This window comes from Apodemus sylvaticus, chromosome 15 (genome assembly GCF_947179515.1).
Source record: "Apodemus sylvaticus chromosome 15, mApoSyl1.1, whole genome shotgun sequence".
Taxonomy (NCBI): domain Eukaryota; kingdom Metazoa; phylum Chordata; class Mammalia; order Rodentia; family Muridae; genus Apodemus; species Apodemus sylvaticus.
Genome location: NC_067486.1, coordinates 42,787,298 through 42,811,098, shown reverse-complemented (window position 1 = coordinate 42,811,098; position 23,801 = coordinate 42,787,298). Strand labels below are relative to the sequence as shown.

General features: G+C 40.8%; 1 protein-coding gene across 1 annotated transcript in view; it reads right to left on the bottom strand.

Annotated features, from left to right (window-relative positions):
- Adgrg7 (adhesion G protein-coupled receptor G7) overlaps nt 1-19,135 on the bottom strand; it is a 73,638-nt gene extending 54,503 nt beyond the window's left edge. The window contains exons 1-2 of the mRNA XM_052159115.1: nt 19,021-19,135; nt 885-998 (exon numbers count right to left, since the gene is read on the bottom strand). Coding sequence (XP_052015075.1) covers nt 885-998; nt 19,021-19,135 — 229 coding nt within the window. The remainder of the gene's footprint in view (nt 1-884; nt 999-19,020) is intronic.
- Between the last annotated feature and the right edge of the window lie 4,666 nt (nt 19,136-23,801).

Below are 23,801 nucleotides of genomic sequence, written 5' to 3'. Positions count from 1 at the left end.
ACATCAAAGCAGAAATTTAATAACCCAAAGGAAAGGACTGAATTAAGCACATATTTAAGTATATTCTCATCTAGAAGGGCATAATTCAAAAAGAAAATATTTGAAAGAGAGTCACGTAGCATATAACCCCTATGGCAGAAACCATTTTGCTAGCTGTCCTGGATTAAAGAATGGAAGCAAAAGGAAAATTATATTTGCAAATTACAGAAAAAATGATATTTAGAAAATGTACAACGTGTCTTGATCATATATAAAGCCTACGAGGAAAACATGGCTTTGATTGTTGAGAGGAATAAAGCCTAACATTTTTAGTATTTATAATATTTTCATATGTGTGTGCGCTTATGTTTATTATTTGACAGTTTTATACAAGTACATAATAAATGTTAGATTTTTCACATCCCCATTTTCTTTCTTATCCCCCATCTCTAAAGTTCCCTTCCCAATCAGTCCTCCACCTATTTTCGTCACTTATTTTGGTGTTTGATTCTCTTAAGTTTAATTAGACTTTCTTGCTCAAGACCATTTAGTGGGAGATTAGTTACTGGAGTAAAGGCAAATTTATCAGTGGATACACCCCTGGAGAAAATCATTGTCTCATCCCCTAACAACAGTTAACTCTCAATAGTTCCCCAGGGAAGGAATGGAATCTCATAGGAGCCCCTGGTATCCACGATGAAGTGTGGACAGACCAATCTTGTGCAGGTCTTGAGAAGATAACCATAGCTGTGGTGAATTCATGCATCCATATCTTAGTGCTATATTCATTATGCTTATTGTGTTTACAGCCTTTAGCTAAAACTTCTAGACTTATTTTGCTGCTGTTCTAGTTACTAACAAAAGGATTACCAATATGTCAGCATAGTATTAGTCAAATAGCTTACCGATTGTGCATCTCAGCCCTCTCCACTCTTCAGTACAAATGCATCTGCCATTTTGCCAGGTTCCTCCATTCCTGCAGAACTGTACAGGGGTGCTTGGCACAGAAAGAGATATCCCTAAAGTACCAGTAAACAACAGAAAAGTATGGGAACTTGTTAGTTTCTCTTTTTAAGTATGTAGCTTTTTAATTTCTATATGTAAAACCAGATTGGCATTGATGGAAATATCCATTATAATATCCTCATCAATATGTAACATTATTAATACTAAAAAATGATATATTTAAAGGACAGAACATCCAATGGGAATCTCCTAAGAGGAAATAGATGATACGTTGATAAATAATAGATAGGCAGAAAAACAAATCAACCAAGTTAGCATGCAGAATTCCAAATACTATTTGGCTATTATGCTGGCTAATTTTATGTCAACTTGATACAGGTTAAAGTCATTTGAGAGGAAGGAGCCCCAGTTGACTAAATGCCTCCATAACATTGGCCTGTAGGCTACCCTGTAAAGCATTTTCTTAATTAGTGATTGATGAGTGAGCACTCAGTCCATTATGGGTGGTGCCATTCCTGGGTCTATGGTCCTGGGTTCGATAAGAAAAGAGGCTGAGCAAGCCATGGGGAGCAAGCCAGTAAGTGGCCCTCCCCCATGGTTACTGCAAGCAGGCCCTGTCTCCAAGTTCTTGTCATGACTGAAATCCTGTCTTAGCTGCTTTTGATGATGAACTGTTACATGGATCTGTGAGTGAAACAAATCCTTTCCTCCCCAAATTGCTTTTGGTCATGGCATTTTGTTGCAGCAATAGAAACCAAGAGAAATACAAAGGAAATAATGAGGACAAAGGTCACCCCAACAAGGAAGACGTTCCTAAAGAAAAGTCTTTTGACTTAGACTGAATTAGACTGTATAATTTGAATTAGACTGTATAATTAAATCAAGTAAAGTCAGATTAAAAACTAGTGGCCTAAATTGGAAGCACAGAAAGAGCAGCATCAAAGGGGGTGGGTTGCTGAGTAGGTAAAGTGCTTCCTGTGCGAGCCAGAGTTCAATCCTCAAAATTCTTGTGGAAAAACCAGACATGGTGGTACCTACTTCCAATGGCAAGAAGGCTGATACTGGTTGATGTCTGAGCCTCTCTGGCCAGGCAGACTTACTGAATCAAGGCGCTCCAGGCCAATATGAGAGCCTGTCTCAAAACACAATGTAGATGGCACTTAAGGGATGACAACACCAGAGATTGACCTCTCTTCTCCACACGGTATGTGCCATACCACATGCATCTGCACACAGACACATGACCATACCTGCATACGCTGATACACAATGTAGCATCACAAAGCAAAGAAAGTTCTCACATGTCCCAACAACAGAGTAGAATGCACACAATAGCACTGGTCCTGTGTGACATCGAGAAGACGGTGAAGACCTTTATACACTAAGCTCAGGAAATTAAATCCAAAGAATATGCAGAGGAGTCCTAAGACAAAGAAGCACTAGGACTGTATTCTAGGATGACTTATCCAACAATATAAGAATATGCTGGGCATATGGCAGGCAGTGAAGAAAAGTTAAACAGTAACTCAGTCCTTGGTAGTAGCACTAAGATGGTAGATAGTAGTATACTCAAAAAGAACACCCAAAATAGGAACCCTTGGGAAAACCTTATTTTAGGCAGGGGACACTAGTGTTTATAGAGTAAATGGCAAAACGCTAATGGTAGAGTGGCTTGTACTATATAGAGTCTCCCACAGATCAACAGCCTTACACTCTCAGCCGTATTTACAAAAGCAGTAACACCAGCAAGGACAACAAAGCCTGCTTAGAAGTACTGAAAAGCCAAGAAAAATATCCAGAAATTAAAGAGAATTCTGTTTCTGTAGTTCTTCCACTAAAAGTGTGATAGAGTCTGACCAAAGTGGATGAAAATCCAGCAAAAAGCTATGGTCTTAACAGATGAAGGCCGGAGAAGACACTGGCAGAGACCGAGAACTGGAATCTAAGGCGGGTTTTCCAGGAGAGAGACACAGGAAGACAAGCTGGCTCAGCCTCTGTGTATAAATTTTCATTAAATATGGAGAAAGAAAATGTTTGAAAAAATGGAATAAGATCTAAATCTAGAGGAGTGTTTGTGTGTATGTGTGAGAGAGGGGGGGGGAGAGAGAGAAAAAGAGAGGGGAGAGAGAGAGAGAGATGTCATAAAGCAGTAAGATAAAGTAAACTTAAAAAATTCTCAAATTTGGTTGAAACTTCTGTTTAGAGATCTAAGAAGCTCAAAAAGTCACAGGCATAATAAATATGCACATGACCAAACATGTGAAAATTCAAAATTTATGAAAAATTCTGAAAGAAATCTATTAACAGCCTAAGCTTGAATTAAGAAGGTAAAAATGTCAGTCTTATATACATTCTCTAAGAAAAGAGAGAAAAGCAAAACTATTCAAGTCATCTCATAATGTGAGAATAGCTCTGATGCCAATACATGAGAAGGACATTACAAAGAACCAATTCTAGTTTATATATACAAACTCCTTGTCTTATTTAGGGTCACTATTAATATGATGAAATACCATAACCAAAAGCAACTTAAGAAGGAAAAGGGTTTATTTGGCTTTCAGTTCATCATTGAAGAACTCAAAAAGGATAGGAACCCAAGGGCAGAAGCAGATGCAGAGGCCATGGGGCTGGGGGTGTTACTTACTGGCTTGCTACCCATGGATTGCTCAGTCTGTTTTCTTATAGAACTCAGTACTACTAACTCAGGTGTGCACCCTTTCACAATGGCCTGTACCCTCCCCCAATCAATCAATAATTAGGAAAATACACTAAAAACTTACTGTCTGATCTTCTAGAGGCATTTTCTCAATTGATGTTCCCTCCTGTCAGATGACTATAGCTAGTATCAAGCTAACATAAAACTTGCACTCACTAAGAAGTGGATATTAGCCAAAAAAAAAAAAAAAAAAAAAAGTGCTGACTACTCAAGATGCAGTCCACAGAACTTAAAAAGGTGAACAAGCTGAAGTGTCCAAGTGAGGACTCCTCAGTCCCACTTGGGAGGGAGAAGAAAGCAACCACAAGGGGGGAGGGAGGGAGGGACCTGGGAGGGAAATGGGCAGGGTGGTGGTGGTTGGGGAAGAGGGAAACATGATCTGGTATTGAGTTGGGGGGGGGGGAGGACTGAAGCCCTGAGGGCCAGCAGAAAGAATGGAAACAGGCAACCTCAGGAGGTAGGCAGTCGGAAGGACCCTCCAGAATGTCCCAGAGACCTGGGAGGTGAGAATCCTCAGGATTCAAAGGGAGGGACCCTAGATGAAATGCCCTAGAATGGAGAGAGGGAACTTGTAGAGCCCACCTCCAGCAGAAAATGATGGGGAGTTGCTATCCCATAGTCACAATTCTGACCCATAATTGTTCCTGTATAAAAGAATTGAAGGGATGGAAATGGAGAGGAGCCTGAGGAAAAGGTGGTCCAGCAACAGGCCCAAAGTTGGATCCGGCTCAAGGGGAAGTCCCAAGGCCTGTCACTATTACTGAGGCTATGAAGTGCTCACAAAAAGAGACCTAGCACGGCTTGCCTTTGAAAGACCCAACAAGCAGCCGAATGCAGACATTTGCACCCAAACAATGGACAGAAGCTGCTGATCCCTGTGGTTGAATTAGGGAAGGCTGAAAGAAGGTGAGGAGGGGGGTAACCCTGTAGGAGGACCAGCAGTCTCAATTACTCTTGACTCCGCGCCCCACCCCCCTCCAGTTCTCTCAAACACTGGATCACCAACCTGGCAGTGAACACCAGCTGATATGAGGGCCCAACACATATACTGCAGAGGACTGCCGGGACTGGGTTCAATCAGAGATGATGCACTTAATGACCAAGAGACTGGAGGCCCCAGGGAGTTTAGAGGTCTAATGGGGTGTGGTAGGGGGTGGTGGAGACATCCTCATGGAGACAGGGGACAGGGAGGAGGTATGGGATGTGGAACAGTTGGAGGGTGAACCAGGAGAGAAAAAAAATCTGGATTGTTGTACTGGCTAGTTTTGTGTGTCAACTTGAAACAGGCTGGAGTTATCACAAAGAAAGGAGCTTCAGTTGGGGAAGTGCCTCCATGAGATCCAGCTGTGGGGCATTTTTTCAATTAGTGATCAAGTGGGGAGGGCCCCTTGTGGGTGGTACCACCTTTGGGCTGGTGCTCTTGGGTTCTATAAGAGAGCAGGCTGAGCAAGCCAGGGGAAGCAAGTCAGTAAGAAACATCCCTCCGTGGCCTCTGCATCAGCTCCTGCTTCCTGACCTGCTTGAGTTCCAGTCCTGACTTCCTTTAGTGATGAACTGCAACGTGGAAGTGTAAGCTCAATAAACCCTTTCCTCCCCAACTTGCTTCTTGGTCATGATGTTTGTGCAGGAATAGAAACCCTGACTAAGACAAGTGTATAAAAAGGAAGAAAAAAATAATAAAAAAATTTTTTTGGAAAAAAAAAACTGGTCAGCACAATTAACCCCTTGTAAACTTGACATGCAAGCATATCACTGCTAAGCTACAACCGGTCCTTTCTTGTTCACCCCAATATCACACACTAATATGAACATCCCAATATAAAACATTTTACAAACTTAAAAAGTCCCACAGTCTTACAAATTCAAACACTTTGAATGCAATCCCTTTAAAAGTATCCATTCTTTTTTAAAATCCAAAGTTCTGTAAAACTCTAAAATATCACTGGGCTCCTGTAAAATCAAAAGTAATTAGGTACTTTCTTACTTCAAGAGGTAGTAATTCAAGCACTTTAAAAGTTCAGTCTTTTTAAAAGAACAACAAAGTCTCTTTTAAATACAAAGAATCTCAACTGTGGGCTCCTATAAAACCAAAACTACGTTAAATACTTTCTCATTTTAAAAGAGAAGAACTAGGCCACAGTCATAATCAAATCAAATCAAAACGAACCTCTAACTGTAAATAGCTCAGGGTCCTGGGTTTGGGATCCATTCATGTAGTTCTGAGCTCCTCCAAAGGCCTTGGGGAGCCATCCAAAGCACATACTTATTTAAGTGTAGGCTGGCTCACCCCACAGCTGCTGCTGCTCTTGGTGTTTATCCCCTGGTACTGGCCTCTCCAAAGTTTTGAAGTGTGCTGGCACAACAGAATTGCATTTTTTACTAACAGCCTCTTCTGGGCTCTTTTCAACATGACTCTAATCTTGGACCTTCAACTGCTACTGAGCGTGCACATTCCCAAGTGGCCTCTCTTGACCTCTCATAGTTCCAAGCCTCAGATGCTCTCCATTGCTGGACATAATCCTGTGGCCATCAGTCACATGTAGGGCCAGGCCCCTAGTGTTCTGGTTGGACTCCATCCCCACAGTCACCTGGCTACAGCCAAGTTTTCCCTGCCAGGTAACCCAGCCCACTGTAAAAGGGGCTACCAGCCCCCGCCCCGTTCTCATGCTTTTCTCTCTTACCCTTAAGCTCTTGTCCCCCGTTCCCCCTCTTCCCTGTTCCATTTTCTCCCCTTTCCACGTGGTCATGGCCATCTCTCATCTATCTTTTCTTTCTCTCTTCTCTCTTTTCCTATTTCTCTATAATAAAGCTTTGAAACTATGAGCTGTCTCTTCTTATCGAAACCAGCCGTGTAGTGTAGGAGCAGTGAAACAGGCCTCAGCAGCATCTCCATCACCAACTCCCACCTTTCCACCCTGTCATTCCCCTCAGGCCCAAGGGTCTCTCCTCCCACTGATGTCCAACAAGGCCATCCTCTGCCACATGTGTGGCCAGAGTCATGGGTCCCTCCATGTGTACTCTTTGGTTGGTGGTTCAGTCCCCAGGAGCTCCGTGGAGTGGGGGTGGGGGTGCCGCAACCTCTTTAAGTGACTCTCAAACTTCTCTCTGGAACTTCACAAACCAGGGCTTCATCATCTTTTCTTCCACACACCTACAGAATAGCTCACCAACAGCTTTTCTAGACTAAAGGTTTAAAGTCCTTCCATAATCCTCCACCAAACACCATGGTCAGACCTGACACATCAATATCCCACAATCCTGGTACCAACTTCTGTCTTAGTTATGGTTGCTATTGCTGTAATAAAACATTATGACCAAAGACAACTAACTTGAGGAGGAAAAGGGTTTATTTCACTCACAGTGCATCATCAAAAGAATCGAGGACAGGAACTCAAGCAAGACAGGGACCTGGAAGCAAGAGCTATGCAGAGGCCCTAGCAGAGCACAGCACACTGGTTTGCTCCTTCTGGCTTACTCAGCCTGCTTTCTTATAGAACCCAGGACTACTAGCTTGGGTGTGTACCTAACTACAATAGGCTGGGCCCTCCCCCATCAATCACCAACCAAGAAAATGATCTACAGGCTTGCCTATAGCCTTAGCTTATGGAAGCATTTTCTCAGTTAAGTTTCCCTCCCTCGTAGACTCTAGCCTATATCAAGTTGACATAAAACTAGCCAGCACACATACTCCTTTAAAATAATTACAAATCAAATCAAACAACAAATAAAACTGATACCACTTGACCAGATAAGATTTATCCCAGGAATGATAGTTTGGGTGAAATATATATATTGCAACTTTGGAACATGCAACTATATTTGAAAGGCAAAAATAGTAGTAAATACAAGAATTATAAAATATAAAATAATAATAAATATAATAAATATAATAAATATAAAATGCATTTAATCTAAATTAAAAACTGCTGCTCATCAAAATATATTTTCAGTTAAATAAAAATGATAGTCACAGAGTTGGGGAAAATATTTGTGTGTATGTTTGTGTGTGTGTGAGAGAGAGCTGATATAAATTAGAAGTGCAAGTTAAATTATAAGTTAGAATTATAACTTATAAAGAATATATATGCATAAGAGTGGAAACATACAGTTTTATTTTTAATGAGCAAAAGTGTTGAATGGACACTGCAAAAAAAGCCATAGTGACAACCATTATGACAAGAAAATGGTCTGCCTTTAGTTCTTAAAGAAACAAGGTATGATGGTTTATATATACTTGGACCAGGGAATGGCACTATTAAAAGGTGTGGCCCTGTTGGAGTAGGTGTGTCACTGTGGATGTGAGCTTTAAGACCCGCACCCTAGCTGCTTGAAAGTTAGTCTTCCACTAGTAGCCCTCAGGTGAAGATGTAGAACTCTCAGCTCCTCCTGCACTAGGTCTGTCTGCCTAGATGCTTCCACAGTCCTGTGTTGGTGACACTGGACTGAACGTCTGAACCTGTAAGCCAGCCCGAATTAAATGTTATCCTTATAAGAGTTGCCTTGGTCATGGTGTCTGTTCACAGTAGTAAAACTTTAAGACACAAGGCTTTAGGGCAACACTGCCTCACTCCCCACTATCATAAATAAGTCACCTATCACATGGAATAGAGTTCATATACAGACTACTCCAGAACACCCAGGTGATGTTTGAGAAAAGGGCAGTATGTTCAGTGCAGAGAAGCTAATTTCCCAACAAATGTTGCAAAAATTTTAGATATCATATGAAGATCACTAAAGTAAAATGTATATGTGAGACTTCAAAACAATTCAGTGATATTTTGTTCTTCCTGTCATAAAATATTATCATCAAACACACTTGTTTTAGAAATTGCTATTTCTTTTTCTATCTATCTATCTATCTATCTATCTATCTATCTATCTATCTATCTGAGACAGGGTTTCTCTGTGTTGCTCTGGATGTCCTGGAACTCTCTCAATAGACCAGGCTCACACTCAGAGATCTGCCTGCCTCCACCTTCTGAGTGCTGAGATTAAAGGCATGTGCCACCACCATCTTGCTCTTTTCTTAATTCCTAAAGCTCAAATGATTTCTGTGTAAGTGGTGGAGTAGAATCTGTCCCCATGTAAGTCAGAGAAAGAAGGTCAGGATAAGTTAAGATAGATTTTTATCCGAAAAAGAGAAATAGAAGAGAATAAAAGAAAACTTCGGCAATATATGGGAGGGGGGATGAAAGGACCCCGAAAAGCACAGAGGAGGGGGAGAGAAGTAGGGGAGGGGACATGCATTGCAGAGAATTGCATGTTAATCTAGTCTCTGCACTGGCATGGAGCAGAAGCAGAAGCTGCTTTCAAAAGGTAAACCAGATGGAAATCTAGAGTCCCACCTTCAAGATAAACTCATAGGCCTATAATCCCAGCAGAAAGACCAGAAGTTCAAGGTCATCCAAGCCTAGGTTAGCTACTGGCTTACACGGGCTACACCCCCATCTCACCCCATCTCAAATCCACTACCATAACAGGAAAGCTAGATCTTAAGAATTATTCAATGTTTCAGTGGCACAGGGAACAGAATTTTTCTAACCTACTTTTTATGGTTGAGGTGACTCCTGAAGGCTTCAGATGTCACACCAGTGGCTCGGATCCAGCTTCTGCACCCATATGACACTACCTACTTAGCATTATGGTATATTTACAGTGTTTCTGTCCCCTGGAATTTCCCTGAAGAATGGAAACCTGTTGGCATGTTTGAAACTTTAGTTACAATTTGTATACATTCAATAAGCAGGAAGAAACATCTACCCATGCCTAGTCAGTCATTCTGGCTTTTAATACCAAGTCTGATCATTAAAGAATATTTTGAGTCAAGGTCATAACTTGTATCTCTATATCTCAGAACATTCCTATTGAATAGAAAGTCAATAAGTATTTGCTCAATGGCTTTTCTGTCATTGGAATTCCAGTTAAGGATATCTAAGTATATCTATCCACTGAGTTTTTAAAAAATAAATAATTAAGGGGGAATTGTCCCTTCCCCCACAAATAAGTATTTGCTCAATGGCTTTTCTGTCATTGGAATTCCAGTTAAGGATATGTAAGTCAAGATGGCCTATCTACTCTTCTGTTTTTATGGTACATTTGAGTCTGTGTACTATCCACTTCAGAATCTTAGCTTCTAAAGTACTCAAATGACACAAACTGTCACCAAAAGTAGTACTAGCATCTTTAAGGCTCTATCTTAAACATACATATATATGAAAGATAAAGTTGTTGTTCATAGTGTTTAGTTACTTGTACAGTCAACTAAAAAAGAAGACATTAGACAGGTCCTATTTAGTAACATGTATTCACTGTAGAGAAAAGCAAGGGGGAAAAAAGAAAGAAACCCTGGAAGATATATGTAAATAAAGCACATAAAGTACATCTTTTGTTAAGTAAAGGCTGTTCAATATTAACTACTGGATTAACATTTTCAGCAAATATAATAAATATTTTAATAAGGTTCTTCTGCTAGTGAAGTAGCATAGATATTGACAGCAAATATTCTATGACTGTTCTTGGCTCTCTTTCTGTTTCTCTTTTCAGTTAGTCAATTTAACTTAATGATTAAACCTCCTGTAGAGTTTTGGTGTGTTAACTTGAGTCTCAATCCAAAGGTCCAGTGTGGCTCAGTGGTATCTATTTTAGGTATAATTCAAGGACGAAACTGCTCAGCACTGAATGACATAAAACTTCATACATTAGAAAACATTTGTCCATGTGTATTGAGTGCTTACAAGATACAACTCATCATCTTAAATCTTCAAGCACATCGAATCCTTTAATTCTTGAAATAGTTTCACCAGGCAGAATTTATTATTGCTAAGGGGGGAAACTGAGGCATGGAAATACTGACTGTTGCACCCAGTCAATTGGGTAGTAAGCAGTCATGTTGAGATTTAAAGCAGCTAGTCTGGTTGCAGTGGTCTCTTCCTTCTTTCAAAAACACAGTCCTGATCACAGAATTTGGGAAGGATCTTTAACAGCTTGTCAGCAGTCTGGTCCACCCTGATAGCCATAGCCAAAAGCACCTAATACTTAGAAATCCAGCAATAATCCACTAAGCCAAGAGTCCAGCCCCTTCCTTTGAGACAATGGTTTTTGAAATGGGGCCAATAGACATTACTGATTCTTATGTTAACATAATCCAGACCTCTGTCCCTCAAGCCACTTGTACAATAAAACTTACCCCTTGAATGAGACTCTCTTCCTTTTCATGGATAATTTTGTATTTAAAAGCACTTAGCACATGGATATGTGAGAAAACAGGAAAGAGGGAAGGAGGAACATGACAGAGACTTGTCACTGGAGAATTGAAAGTAACCTCAGTCACCTCAAACACACTTTCCTCTTTTCATAAGACAATGTCTCTGTGCTGTTGTGTTTTTTTTTTTTTAAAAACAAAACTAAAATTATCCTAGTGTTCCAGAATTCGTTGTAGGAGTTAGATTTATTATTGAGTTTTACTCTGCAGGAAGTACTAAATTTAGTAAAAGGAAAGAAAGATGATTTTCTAAATAGCAGTAAACTCACCTTATTTTTTTTCTGATAGCATTCATTTTTCTATTGAACAAGAATTATGAGTGCTATAAAGTCTGACCTTGGGTTTGAGACCATTTAAACCTTCTGTAGTCCCTTGTTAGGCAACTGTGGAACAAGTCTGTCCTGAAGTGGAGAAGGAAGGTTATAACTGGAGTAGGGAAGGAACAGGAAGTTGGGAGTTTTTCGAGCCAGGACTGTAGAGTACAGTTAATTAAGGCAATGCCATTACGTGTTGAGATTGAGATGCCCTCTCATTAATAGAAATCAAAGAAATCCTCTCAGCACTGTATTGTGACCATCTGGTTATGTTTATATTAGGATTAGCTCAAGCTTGTAAATATCAAAGGAGAGAAATGCAATAAAACCCACGTTTGTATTTAACTTTAATTGTCAAGTGGGATGGGTCTCAAAGCTACCCCGCTTCTTGCATTGTAAGTTTCTTGCTGTTAGAAGCATTAAGCCAACCACGATAGACCTTTATGTCTATCCCTTATAAAAGCTATATTAGACAGTTTTTATGAACACCTAATGTAAATGAGCTGGGGTTCTGGAAGTACACAGATTTCTTCCAACATAAATGTATGCTGCAAGATTGCTGAACATATGAGTAAACAAGAGGCTATTTGTAATAGGAAAGAACTTAATGAATCCTGGAGTCTAATGGTCCTGTGCCACATGGTTTGAAGCAGCAGAAAACAAAAATAATATCTTTTAAACATCCGAATTTGCACTTTTCCCTTACTATTTTGGAGGAAAGCATGAGGATTTGCCAGCTTTGTGGTCTCAGTTTTGACACAACTGTGCGAGTTCTTCATCCATGCTACAGACTGGATGCATGCTCTCAAACTTCATGTGTTGAAGTCAAATTTCCAATATCATAGTATTAAATGGCAATTTCTTAACAAGGTGACTCATTCATGAGGGTAGATCTTTCACAATGGGATTAATGTGTGAGAGGGAGGAAGAGAAGAGGGTTGTCTATTTACATCATATAAGATGCAACAAGAAGACACCTTAGAACCAAGAGGCAGACCTTCTCTAGACACTGAAACTGGTGCTCACTTCCCCACAGACTCCCTGTTCCTATAACTGTGAGAAATGAGATTTCTATTGTGTATAATTACAGTATTTTCTTATAGTCGCTCTAATGGACTAAGTCTACCTTCTTGCTGTGTAAGATTTATTTATTCATTGCAATAACTCAAAATTAGTTGTAGGGAATCTTTTAGGTTTCTAAATCAGGCCTCAGTTCTCTTCAACGAAGTAAATCAAGTTGAAAAAATAGCCAGAAAAGAGAACCATGACAAAAAACTACATGTAAAAAGCGGGGAACTGGGAATAAGAACTTGTATCGATTGGGTTGGTAGAAAATGTCTATGAAATGGGAGACATTCAGATGGAGACCTCAACCATCAAAGGAGATGCTCATGTGAAATGGATGGTGCAGCTGTAGGTAAACTAACATTACACAGAAGAAACCAAATCTAGAACTCCATTGGGAATTGCACAAGCTATCAATACTATTGAAAGTTTTCTTTGCCCAAAGAAATGTCAAATGACTAGGAGTCATGTGCTAGATAACATGCATGATATATTACACTTAGCAATAGATAATATCAATATTAGTTAATAATCCCATCAATGTCATATAAAAATGACAGGCTACCCAGTAATCCCAAAGGAAGCTTCAGCTATTCCTGTGCAGTATCGTCTGTTGTCAAAACCAGACCCTTAAACGTTTAACAAGAGGCACAGTTCCGAGGCAGGAATGGGACCTCTAAAAGTTCCATTTGCTCCCTGTACCGATGTCCTCAAGGGTCTTCCCCAGTTTCTTTTCTATTAGCTTCAGAGTGTCTGGCTTTATGTGGAGGTCCTTGATCCATTTGGATTTGAGCTTAGTACAAGGAGACAAGGATGGATCAATTCGCATTCTTCTGCATGCTGACCTCCAGTTGAACCAGCACCATTTGTTGAAAAGGCTATCTTTTTTCCATTGGATGTTTTCAGCCTCTTTGTCGAGGATCAAGTGGCCATAGGTGTGTGGGTTCATTTCTGGATCTTCAATCCTGTTCCATTGATCCTCCTGCCTGTCACTGTACCAATACCATGCAGTTTTTAACACTATTGCTCTGTAGTATTGCTTGAGGTCAGGGATACTGATTCCCCCAGATTTTCTTTTGTTGCTGAGAATAGTTTTAGCTATCCTGGGTTTTTTGTTGTTCCAGATGAATTTGGTAATTGCTCTTTCTAACTCTGTGAAGAATTGAGTTGGAATTTTGATGGGTATTGCATTGAATCTGTATAGTGCTTTAGGCAAAATGGCCATTTTAACTATATTGATTCTACCGATCCATGAGCATGGGAGGTTTTCCCATTTTTTGAGGTCTTCTTCCATTTCCTTCTTCAGAGTCTTGAAGTTCTTGCCATACAGATCTTTCGCATGTTTGGTAAGAGTCACCCCAAGATACTTTATACTGTTTGTGGCTATTGTGAAGGGGGTCATTTCCCTAATTTCTTTCTCAGCCTGCTTATCCTTTGAGTATAGGAAGGCCACTGATTTGCTTGAGTTGATTTTGTAACCTGCCACTTTGCTGAAGTTGTTTATCAGCTGTAGGAGCTCTCTAGTGGAGTTCTTTGGGTCACTTAGGTAGACGATCATGTCGTCTGCAAATAATGATAGTTTGACTTCCTCCTTTCCAATTTGTATCCCTTTGACCTCCTTATGTTGTCGAATTGCCCGAGCTAGTACCTCAAGTACAATATTGAAAAGATAAGGAGAAAGGGGGCAGCCTTGTCTGGTCCCTGATTTCAGTGGGATTGCTTCAAGTTTCTCTCCGTTTAGTTTGATGCTGGCTACCGGTTTGCTGTATATTGCTTTTACTATGTTTAGGTATGGGCCTTGAATTCCTGTTCTCTCCAAGACTTTAAGCATGAAAGGATGCTGAATTTTGTCAAATGCTTTTTCAGCATCCAATGAAATGACCATGTGGTTTTGTTCTTTGAGTTTGTTTATGTAGTGGATTGTATTGATGGATTTCCGTATATTGAACCAACCCTGCATTCCCGGGATAAAGCCTACTTGATCATGGTGGATGATCGTTTTGATGTGTTCTTGGATTCGGTTGGCAAGAATTTTGTTGAGTATTTTTGCATCGATGTTCATAAGGGAAATTGGTCTGAAGTTCTCTTTCTTTGTTGGATCTTTGTGTGGCTTTGGTATCAGCGTAATTGTGGCTTCGTAGAAGGAATTGGGTAGTGTTCCTTCTGTTTCTATTTTGTGGAATAGTTTGAAGAGTATTGGTGTTAACTCTTCTTTGAAGGTCTGGTAGAATTCTGCACTGAAACCATCTGGTCCTGTGCTTTTTTTGGTTGGAAGACTTTCTATGACTCCTTCTATTTCTTTAGGCTTTATGGGACTGTTTAGATGGTCTAGTTGGTCCTGATTTAATTTTGGTATTTGGTATCTGTCAAGGAAATTGTCCATTTCCTCCAGATTCTCCAGTTGTGTTGAGTACAGGCTCTTGTAGTAGGATCTGATGATTTTTTGGATTTCCTCAGTTTCCGTTGTTATGTCTCCCTTTTCATTTCTAAGTTTCTTAATTTGGATACTTTCTCTGTGCCCTTTGGTCAGTCTGGCTAAGGGTTTATCTATCTTGTTGATTTTCTCAAAGAACCAGCTCCTAGTTTTGTTGATTTTTTGTATGGTTCTCTTTGTTTCTACTTGATTGATTTCGGCCCTGAGTTTGATGATTTCCTGCCTTCTACTCCTCCTGGGTGAAATAGCTTCTTTTTGTTCTAGGGCTTTCAGGTGTGTCATTAAGTTGGTAATGTATGCTCTCTCCATTTTCTTTTTGGAGGCACTCAGGGCTATGAGTTTTCCTCTTAGCACTGCTTTCATTGTGTCCCATAGATTTGGGTATGTTGTGTTTTCATTTTCATTGTGTTCTGGTCCCTGGTTCTGGAAAGACTCAGTGAAACAGTATTTGGCAAAACCAGAACGGGGAACTGGGAAGGGGTGGGAGGGAGGACAGGGGAAGAGAAGGGGGCTTACGGGACTTTCGGGGAGTGGGGGGGGGCTAGAAAAGGGGAAATCATTTGAAATGTAAATAAATTATATCAAATAAAAAAAAAAAAGTTCCATTTGCTCACAGAAGGTCGCTGGGGTTCTATAGATCATTCCTCAAAGTGCTTCTTTGACATTTAAAACAAATGGTTAACTTAAGGGGTTAACTTAGAATAATTAGAGTTGGTTTGATTTGTGACTTTTTGGCTATTATGAATTTGCCTTTCCTTAAAATTAGGCAGTGGTTGGATGGGAAACACTAAAAAAAAATTTTAAAAAATTAAAAAAAAAAAAGGAAGTTTCTTTTGCTGTTTAGAGTTAGAAAGACCAAGCAGGCAGACTATGATGCTGCAAAGTTGGAGAAAGCACTTTACCTCCCAGACAGCTTAGAAGCATGGGGGTTACTACACTGGAAGAAATTCACAGGAATGTTGGATGACTCAGAACCTGGGAACTGAAGCCCGACTCCTAATTTATACTCCACAGACTGTATTATTACAGGAGAACCATAAACAGGAACACTGCAGACTTCCCAAAGAAGGCAGCAGGGCAGTCTGATGATCAGGCTTGCTGCCCCAGTGTGTGAATTGGGACTTTCACACTTTCTTGTAGAAAGAAAAAAGGTGAATTAATTTACTGCAGTTTCTCTTGGCTTCTGAGAACAAAACCCAGTGAGACCATAAAGATACAAGTTCAAATTCACAGTCAGTGTTGTACGGCTATATGAATCCAAATATCTTCTCTCAACCCCGGTTTCTCCATATGTAAAACAGACAGAATATATCTGCTTTAAATGCTTTAAATGTCCAGATTAAGTGAGAAAAGATACGTGAAGTTTGGGGTATGATATCTTGTCATAGAGTTTTTGAAATTGTAAGGTATAGAAAAATTAAGTATAAAAACCAATGTTCGGCCAGATAAAAACCATTTCATTGAAAATTTCTCAAAACAGAAGTTGGAAGTTTTCTTTATTTCTTCAAACAGTTTTATTCTGCTTAGTATGGCCTTGAACTCCACCAATCCCGAGCCTCAGCCTCCTGGATGCTACTATAACTGTGAACCTCCGTATGCCTAGAATGGAGGGCTTTTTTTCTTCTGATTTTCACAAATAAGCTATCATTTTTTCATTTTTCATGAAATATGCATTCTGCTTATATCAAATGAATTTTGAATGTAGTAAATTAATTTGGACATAAGATATATGTGCTGACGCACTTTTCTCTAAATAATGTATTTATAGTTAGTCAGGAGTGTGGCATCGTGCCTGCAACCCAGCCCTTGGAAGCCTGACATGGAAGGTGGCATACTCAGGACACAATGAGGATGATGTCGTCTGGGATACAAATTGTGAGCTCCAGGACAATTCGAACTATAAGATAAAATCTTAAAAACAAGCACAAAAGGCTTTCACAGGTTGATCAGTTTCTTTGAGATATGCATGAACTCTGTCTCTAAGAAAAATTTTAATTTAAGGATAACTTATAACTAAGTAAGTAACCAATGAGAAAATACTCCATATGACATTAGTAGAATGAAGGGAGGGAAAGAGATGAAATAGTTAATGAAAGAAGTTAGTGAAAAAGAAGGTAGTGGGACGGAACTGAATTAAACAGATACAAACATAACTAAATAAAAATAAACAGAGCTAAAGCACACCCCAAGTAAAATTTACAGGGCGCACACACAGCAAACATCTGTCTTTAGTCTATTTGGTTTTCTCTTATTGGATATATTCTTTTTTTTTTTAGATATATTCTTTATTTACATTTCAAATGTTGTCCCCTTTCCTTGCTTACCCCCTATACTGGGGCATCGAGCCTTCTCAGGACCAAGGGCCTCTCCTCCTTTTGATGCCCAACAAGGCCATCCTCTGCTGCATATGCATCTGGAGCCATGGGTCCCTCCATGTGTACTCTTTGGTTGATGGATATATTCTTTATTTACATTTCAATGTTAATTTGAATGTTTCCCAGTTCCCCCGTTCCCAGATAGCCTGTATCCAATCCTCCCTCCCCACAATCACTTCTATGATAATGACGGCTATCTAATTTTCTGTTGGCTTTTTCCCAAAGCTGAGGGATATCCCTTATATAAAGAGCCAACTGACAAACTAACACCAAGGACAAAGCTAGTCTTTCTAAGGAGCTGCTATGTTACTACTCTGAGAACCAGAACCTTTAACACCCTTTACTTCCTTCAAAGGCCTCCAGCAGCTCAGAGGCGTGCCCGCACTTGAGCAGGTCCCTCTACGCCTTTGACTAATTTTCACTTTCTGTCCTCTGTGCAGTATTGTTCCTCATATTGGATTTGTACTTTGTCCTTATAATGGTTGGATTTAACAGTGCCATTTCTAAGTCACAAGTTTCCCTTTGAAAACAGAAGTCATTATGAATGCAACAAGAAGGAAGACATTGCTCAAACACACATCCTTTAAATGACATGATATCTTAACACGTTTAATGTGCCTAACAGCAAGAGAGACTCTTTAGGGTCTTTTCTTAAACCTGAATTAAAGTGTTTTACAAATGTTAATGGTTTTGATTTTATTCTTTTGTCCTGTTTAATTTCTCACTTAAGTTCTCTAAGTGACTGCCAACACAGTATTCTCTGAATTCTATTCTTTTTAGGAAATATAGGGGTGGCTCCATTCCGTGCTATCTCTTCAGCGCCAGCCAAACTCAAGCCCTTGTGTGTTCTCAGCATGGGATCCCGCAGCCCGGCACCACTGCAGGGCATCCCTCTGCCGTCCTGTCCTTGGGGGCAGACTGCTCCTCTTTACTGGTATTCGTCACCTCTAGTCACTGGGTTTCACACGTTCTACAAATCAGCCTCGAATCCCTTTACTGCAGTGGTTCTCAACCTTCCTAATACTGCAAAGCCCTTGAATCCAGTTCCTCATGTTGTGGTGATCCCACACCACAAATTATTCCAGTACTGCTTCATAACTTGATGTCACTACTGCTGTGAACTGTAATGGTTTTCGGTGACCCCCGTGAAAGCATCATTTGGCACCCAGCCGGGTCACAACACACAAGCTGAGAACCAGTGCTTTATAGCGGATCTCCAGAGGCAAAGGGATGCAATGTTAGAATCGTTAAAAATGTATTTTTGCGCTCTCAGGGGCTCTACTTTGACGCCATCACTTTACACGTGACCATGCTTCTGCCCCTATTTCCTCCATGAAGTCTGGAACACAGCAAGAAACTTACAAACACATGTGGGACTAGCAGGAAATTAACATTTTAACTTTTTCAGCTTTACTTTTCTGAACCTGCAGAATGGGAAACTTGTACATAAACCTGAGTTCATTTCTCGCACGACTCTACTGCTAACATCTCTAAGCTTCTTTCTTGAGATGAGTTTCTATTCTGTACATGGTTGTTTGGGAGTCCGAGTTGACAACTATTTACCTTTATAGGATTTAGCTCAATAAACCCAAATACACATTGTTATACTTTCTATCGGTATTCATTTTATCAGCTCAGAAATTAAAATAGTGCAAAACTCACACACACACACACACACACACACACACAGAGAGAGTCACACACACTCACGTTTTAGATATAAAGCTGTCCACTGGCAATCAACAGACTGCTGTCTTACAATTCTTAAGTGGTTTTGTGTTAAGCAGCCATCGCCTGCCTGGACAAGGCACTTCCCTCTTATTGCAATATCAGGTAGCAGAGTCAAAGGTTCAATGCCATCCCCCCAAACCCACTCCCTGTCTCAGTAGATTATAACAGGGTGACATTACCTCTGTTGATCCTTACGACCATCCTCCAGATGCCCAGTCCCAAAACAATGCCTGTCAGCAGCCCACACACAACAGCCACCAGTACCCGGACATTGCAGGAACGACAGGAACTCATGGTGAAGCCAAAACACTGCACCACTCTGTGTGAGAAACAGCAGGCTTCTCCTTAAGTTGAGAAATGCAACCAGAGGTGGTTATAAAGCATGAAAAGAATTCTTCCCTTGTCTGGCAGGTGTTCTCATGCTTTAAGAGTTTTGAAGTTAATTCAGAATAATGCAGTTGGAGTCGCTGAATAGGTGTGTTTCTGCGTGCAGAACGCTCATTCTTTCACAGAGGTCGATCAAGAGACAAAGATTATCAGAAAAGGAAACTAACTCAGAGCAATAAAGAAGGGGCGGGATTAGCCTTGAGGGTCAAAGGGTGAATATGTAGACTTGAAAAAAAAAAAAAAAACAGTCATGGAAGGAGGTAAGCTAGCAGAACCCAAAGAGGAAACCAGGAAGGCATGGATCCCTGTGTCCCTGTGTCCCTGTGTCCTGTGTCCCTGTGTTCCTGTGTCCCTGTGTCCCTGTGTCCTGTGTCCCTGTGTCCCTGTGTCCCTGTGTCCCTGTGTCCCTGTGTCCCTGTGTCCCTGTGTCCCTGTGTCCCTGTGTCCCTGTGTCCCTGTGGTTATCTACAGATCAGTCTCCTGTACTTTGGTTTTAAGAGGCTTCAGCAAGTGCTTCAGCATAGTCAAACACCCTCTTGGATAGGGTGTCATTGTTGTCAAGGAGATGGCAAACTGCAATAGCCTCATATGATTCCATGCTTGTATTTCCTTAAGGGTCCTACATTCTAACAGCTGCAGTTGGTGAGTGAGTATATTGTCTTGGGGAGGATTATAAAAAGCACTAAAAGAGAATTGCAGCTCATCTATGATGAATTAAATAATGTGTCCACTTTTACGTGTTGGAGTCTTAACCCAAAGCACCCACAATTCGACCTTGATTGAAGATAATTCTGATATATAATTAAGTTTAAATTAAGTTAATAGTGTGGACCTTATTCCAATTTGGTTGGTGTCTTTTTTTTAAAGTTTTATTTATTTATGTGTATGAGTACACAGTAGCTGTCTTCAGACACACCATAAGAGGGTATTGGATCCTAATACAGATGGTTGTGGGCTATCATATGGTTGCTGGAAATTGAACTCAGGACCTCTGGAATAGCAGAGGTCTTAACCATTGAGTCATCTCTACAGTCCAGTTAGTGTTTGTTTGTTTATTTATTTATTTGCCTTTTTTATTGGATATTTTCTTTATTTACATTTCAAATGTTTTCCCTTTTTCAGGTCCCCCCTTCTGCAACCCCATATCCCAACCTACCTCCCCCAGCCTCTATGAGGGTGCTCCCCCACCCATCCACTCCCACCTTCCTGCCCTGGCATTCCCATACACTGGGGCATCTAACATCCTCAGGCCCAAGGGCCTCTCCTCCCACTGATGTCCGACAAAACCATCCTCTGCCACATATGCAGTTGGAGTCAGGGGTCCCTCCATGTGTACTCTTTGGTTGGTGGTTTTGTCCCTGGGAACTCTGGGGGTACTGGGTGGTTCATATTGTTGTTCCTCCTATGGCGCTGCAAACCCCTTCAGCTCCTTGGGTCCTTTCTCTAGCTCCTCCATTGGGGACCCTATGCTCAGTTCAATGGCTGGCTGAGAGTGTCCCCTCTGTATTTGTCATGCACTGGCAGAGCCTTCCAGGTGACAGCTATATCAGGCTCTGGTCAGCAAGCACTTGTGGGCATCCACAATAGTGTCTGGGTTTTGTAACTGTATCTGGGATAGATCCCCAGCTGGGGTTAATCTCTGGATGGTCTTTCCCTCAGACTCTGCTTCACACTGTATCTCTGTATCTCCTCCTGTGGACATTTTGTTCCCCTTCTAAGAAGGACTAGAATATCCATACTTTGTTCTTCCTTCTTAAGTTTCATTTGCTCTGTGAATTGTGTCTTGGGTATTCCAAGCTTCTGGGATAATATCAGTGACTACATAACATGTGTATTCTTTTGTGGTTGGGTTACCTCACTGAGGATAATATTTTCTAGTTGCACCCATTTGCATAAGAATTTAATGAAGTCATTGTTTTTAATAGCTGAGTAGTATAAATTGTTTAAATATACCACCTTTTCTGTATCCATTCCTCCATTGAGGGACATCTGGGTTCTTTCTGGGTTCTGGCTATTATAAATAGGGCTGCTATGAACATAGTGGAGCATGTGTCCTTATTACATGCTGGAGAATCTTATGGGTATATTCCCAGAAGTGGTATAGCAGAGCTCTCTGGTAGTATTATGCCAAGTTTTCTCAGGAACCACCAAACTGATTTCCAGAGTGGTTGTACCAGCTTGTAGTCGACTGACTCTTAAGGATTTTCTCCTGCCTCAGCTTGCAGAGCATCTACTGGCATGAAACTAGCTGGTGTGGAGGAAACTTCCAGTTCAGTACCAGCTTGAAACTTCCATATCCTGTATCAAAAAGGTCTTGAGTAGTAGACCTGTGGGCAACCAAGAATAACATCAATAACGTGGTGTGTTGTTTCAGTGAACTAACTTATTTGGATTTAGGAAGCAACTTTAGCTTATGAGAAGTCTTTCTCTATTGTACCACTAGGGGGAGTATCACCACTATCGTCTTTTCCTCAGGTCGTGTTATTCTATAGTACCTTCAGGTTTCATCCCTTTAACCATTATGTAAACACATCAAAACACCAGACATGCAATAGATTTCTTGCACTGTGGTGTAAGCTGATGTTATAATTCTTTCATAAGTCCCTGGCTTTGATTATCAACTCTATAAAACCAAACACATTTCTTTTTCTTTTATTAGGTATTTGCTTTATCTATGTTTCAAATGTTATCCCCTTTCTGCGTTACTCCTCTGAAAACCCCCTATCCCATCCCCCTACACCTACTTACCACCCCACCCCGTCCCACTTTCCTGACCTGGAATTCCCCTACCCTGGGGCATCGAGTCTTCACAGGACCAATGGTCTCTCCTCTGCATCAATGAAAGGAAAGGCAAACATGTTTCCTAAGGGGTGAAATATAGAAGATGTTGCATGTTGTGGAAAGATGCATGTTGCCTAAGCATCCTTACCATCCCTCTCCAGAACCTTTGAGTGAAATGGCAGAGAAGTCAAAACTCTCTGGTGCCTTTCTCTCTGAACAGGATACTCTGAGATAATCAAGTTCACCTAAGAACCATCATGATGCACTAGTAACCTTGGAAGTGCAAGGATCTCCCACTTCAGAAGAAGTGGGCCTTCTGTGAGCCTGGGACACTGAGAGATCTTGAACCATCATTAACACTGACTTGATGGTTCTCTGCTAAGACATAGTGGATGTTGATGAATTACCACGTGATGCCCTTAAACTTGCAGAAAGCAGACTCTGGGGCAGGGGAGGCTCCCTTGTCTCGGGTCTCAGTGTGTTCAGGTTTTCTCCTAACCTCCCTGTTCTAGGGTACAATGAACTTTTAACTCTGTAGAAGAAAGGGAAACAGCAAAGTGCTAAGGATATTAAGAGAGTGTGCCCTTGAGAAGGGCAGAAGAGGGCGTCCCTTTCCAATAGAGGTTGGTTTTAGCTGCTCGATTCCATGGTATAAAACCTATGGTGGGGTGAGCAAGCAGAAGTTCTGTTGGGCGTTTCAGCCAACTATTTCAATAAGGCTTTCCAAGTGCATTTCTGTGACCTGTTGTCCACCCCAAATTTAGTAATGCCACCTTTGTCTGCTCTCAATCACGCCGCTGCTGCTGTCTCTGTCCCATGCTGTCACCTGGCTTGATGTTTTGCAACATTTCTGCTGCCCGTGTCTACATGGTGATGTTTATTATTTTCTACTTATGCTGGCCATATGCTGACTGAGCACGCACTTTCAAAACTGGAAATATGGATATCGCTTATAAGTTTCTGCACCACACAGAGCATAACATTTTAGGGGATGCTTTCCTTTCTATGGCCACATCTCATTTTCCACTGTAGCAGCGGGCAGACGATCTCCGTTAATTTCTGATAAGCTTCAGGGATTAACAGTTTTAGCAACAGAGAGAGAAGTATGAGTCCTACAGAGTAGAGAGGATTTTATTTCTAGTGATAGAAGTCTGCAAAGCATATGATCCAGTGTTTGTGTAGGCTCTGGACTTTAGAGATAAGAGCAGAAGTAGGCAGTGTGAAGTAGCAAGGGGGAAATATTACAGCCTTAAAGAACCCGCAGAACTAAGCTGGGAGGTAGATGGTAGGGAGGATGGTTAATAAAATGTAGATCTGAACATAACATTTCCATTTGTTTAGGTTGAGAGTACAATACAAGGCAGAGCTATACACTGAATTACAAATTAGGTAAGGTAATTTAATGTTAGTTAATGTTTGGAGTCAAAACTCTAAGTAGAGATCTATTGTTCTGAGAGACAAAGGGAATATGGGTCTATTTCCAAGCAGGAAAGGGGTTGCTTGGTGCTAAGTTGCTAAGGCCTTCTGTTAGTTTCATGACCTGATTCCTGTATGCTTTAGAGTCAACATATATTGGCTTTGGATGCAATCAGCAAATAGGGAATGGATTCAACGCCACTTCTAGACATTTGTCGAATCTTAACACCTACACCCTTTTTTAGGACATTTGAAAACAGTCTAGGAGACTCAATTTGAGGGGAAATCCAGACAAGGAGCAATTTCTCACTTTCAGTTTACTATCTGCTTAGTTACACCCTTCTTTCCGTAAGTCACACACAGCCTTAACAAGCAT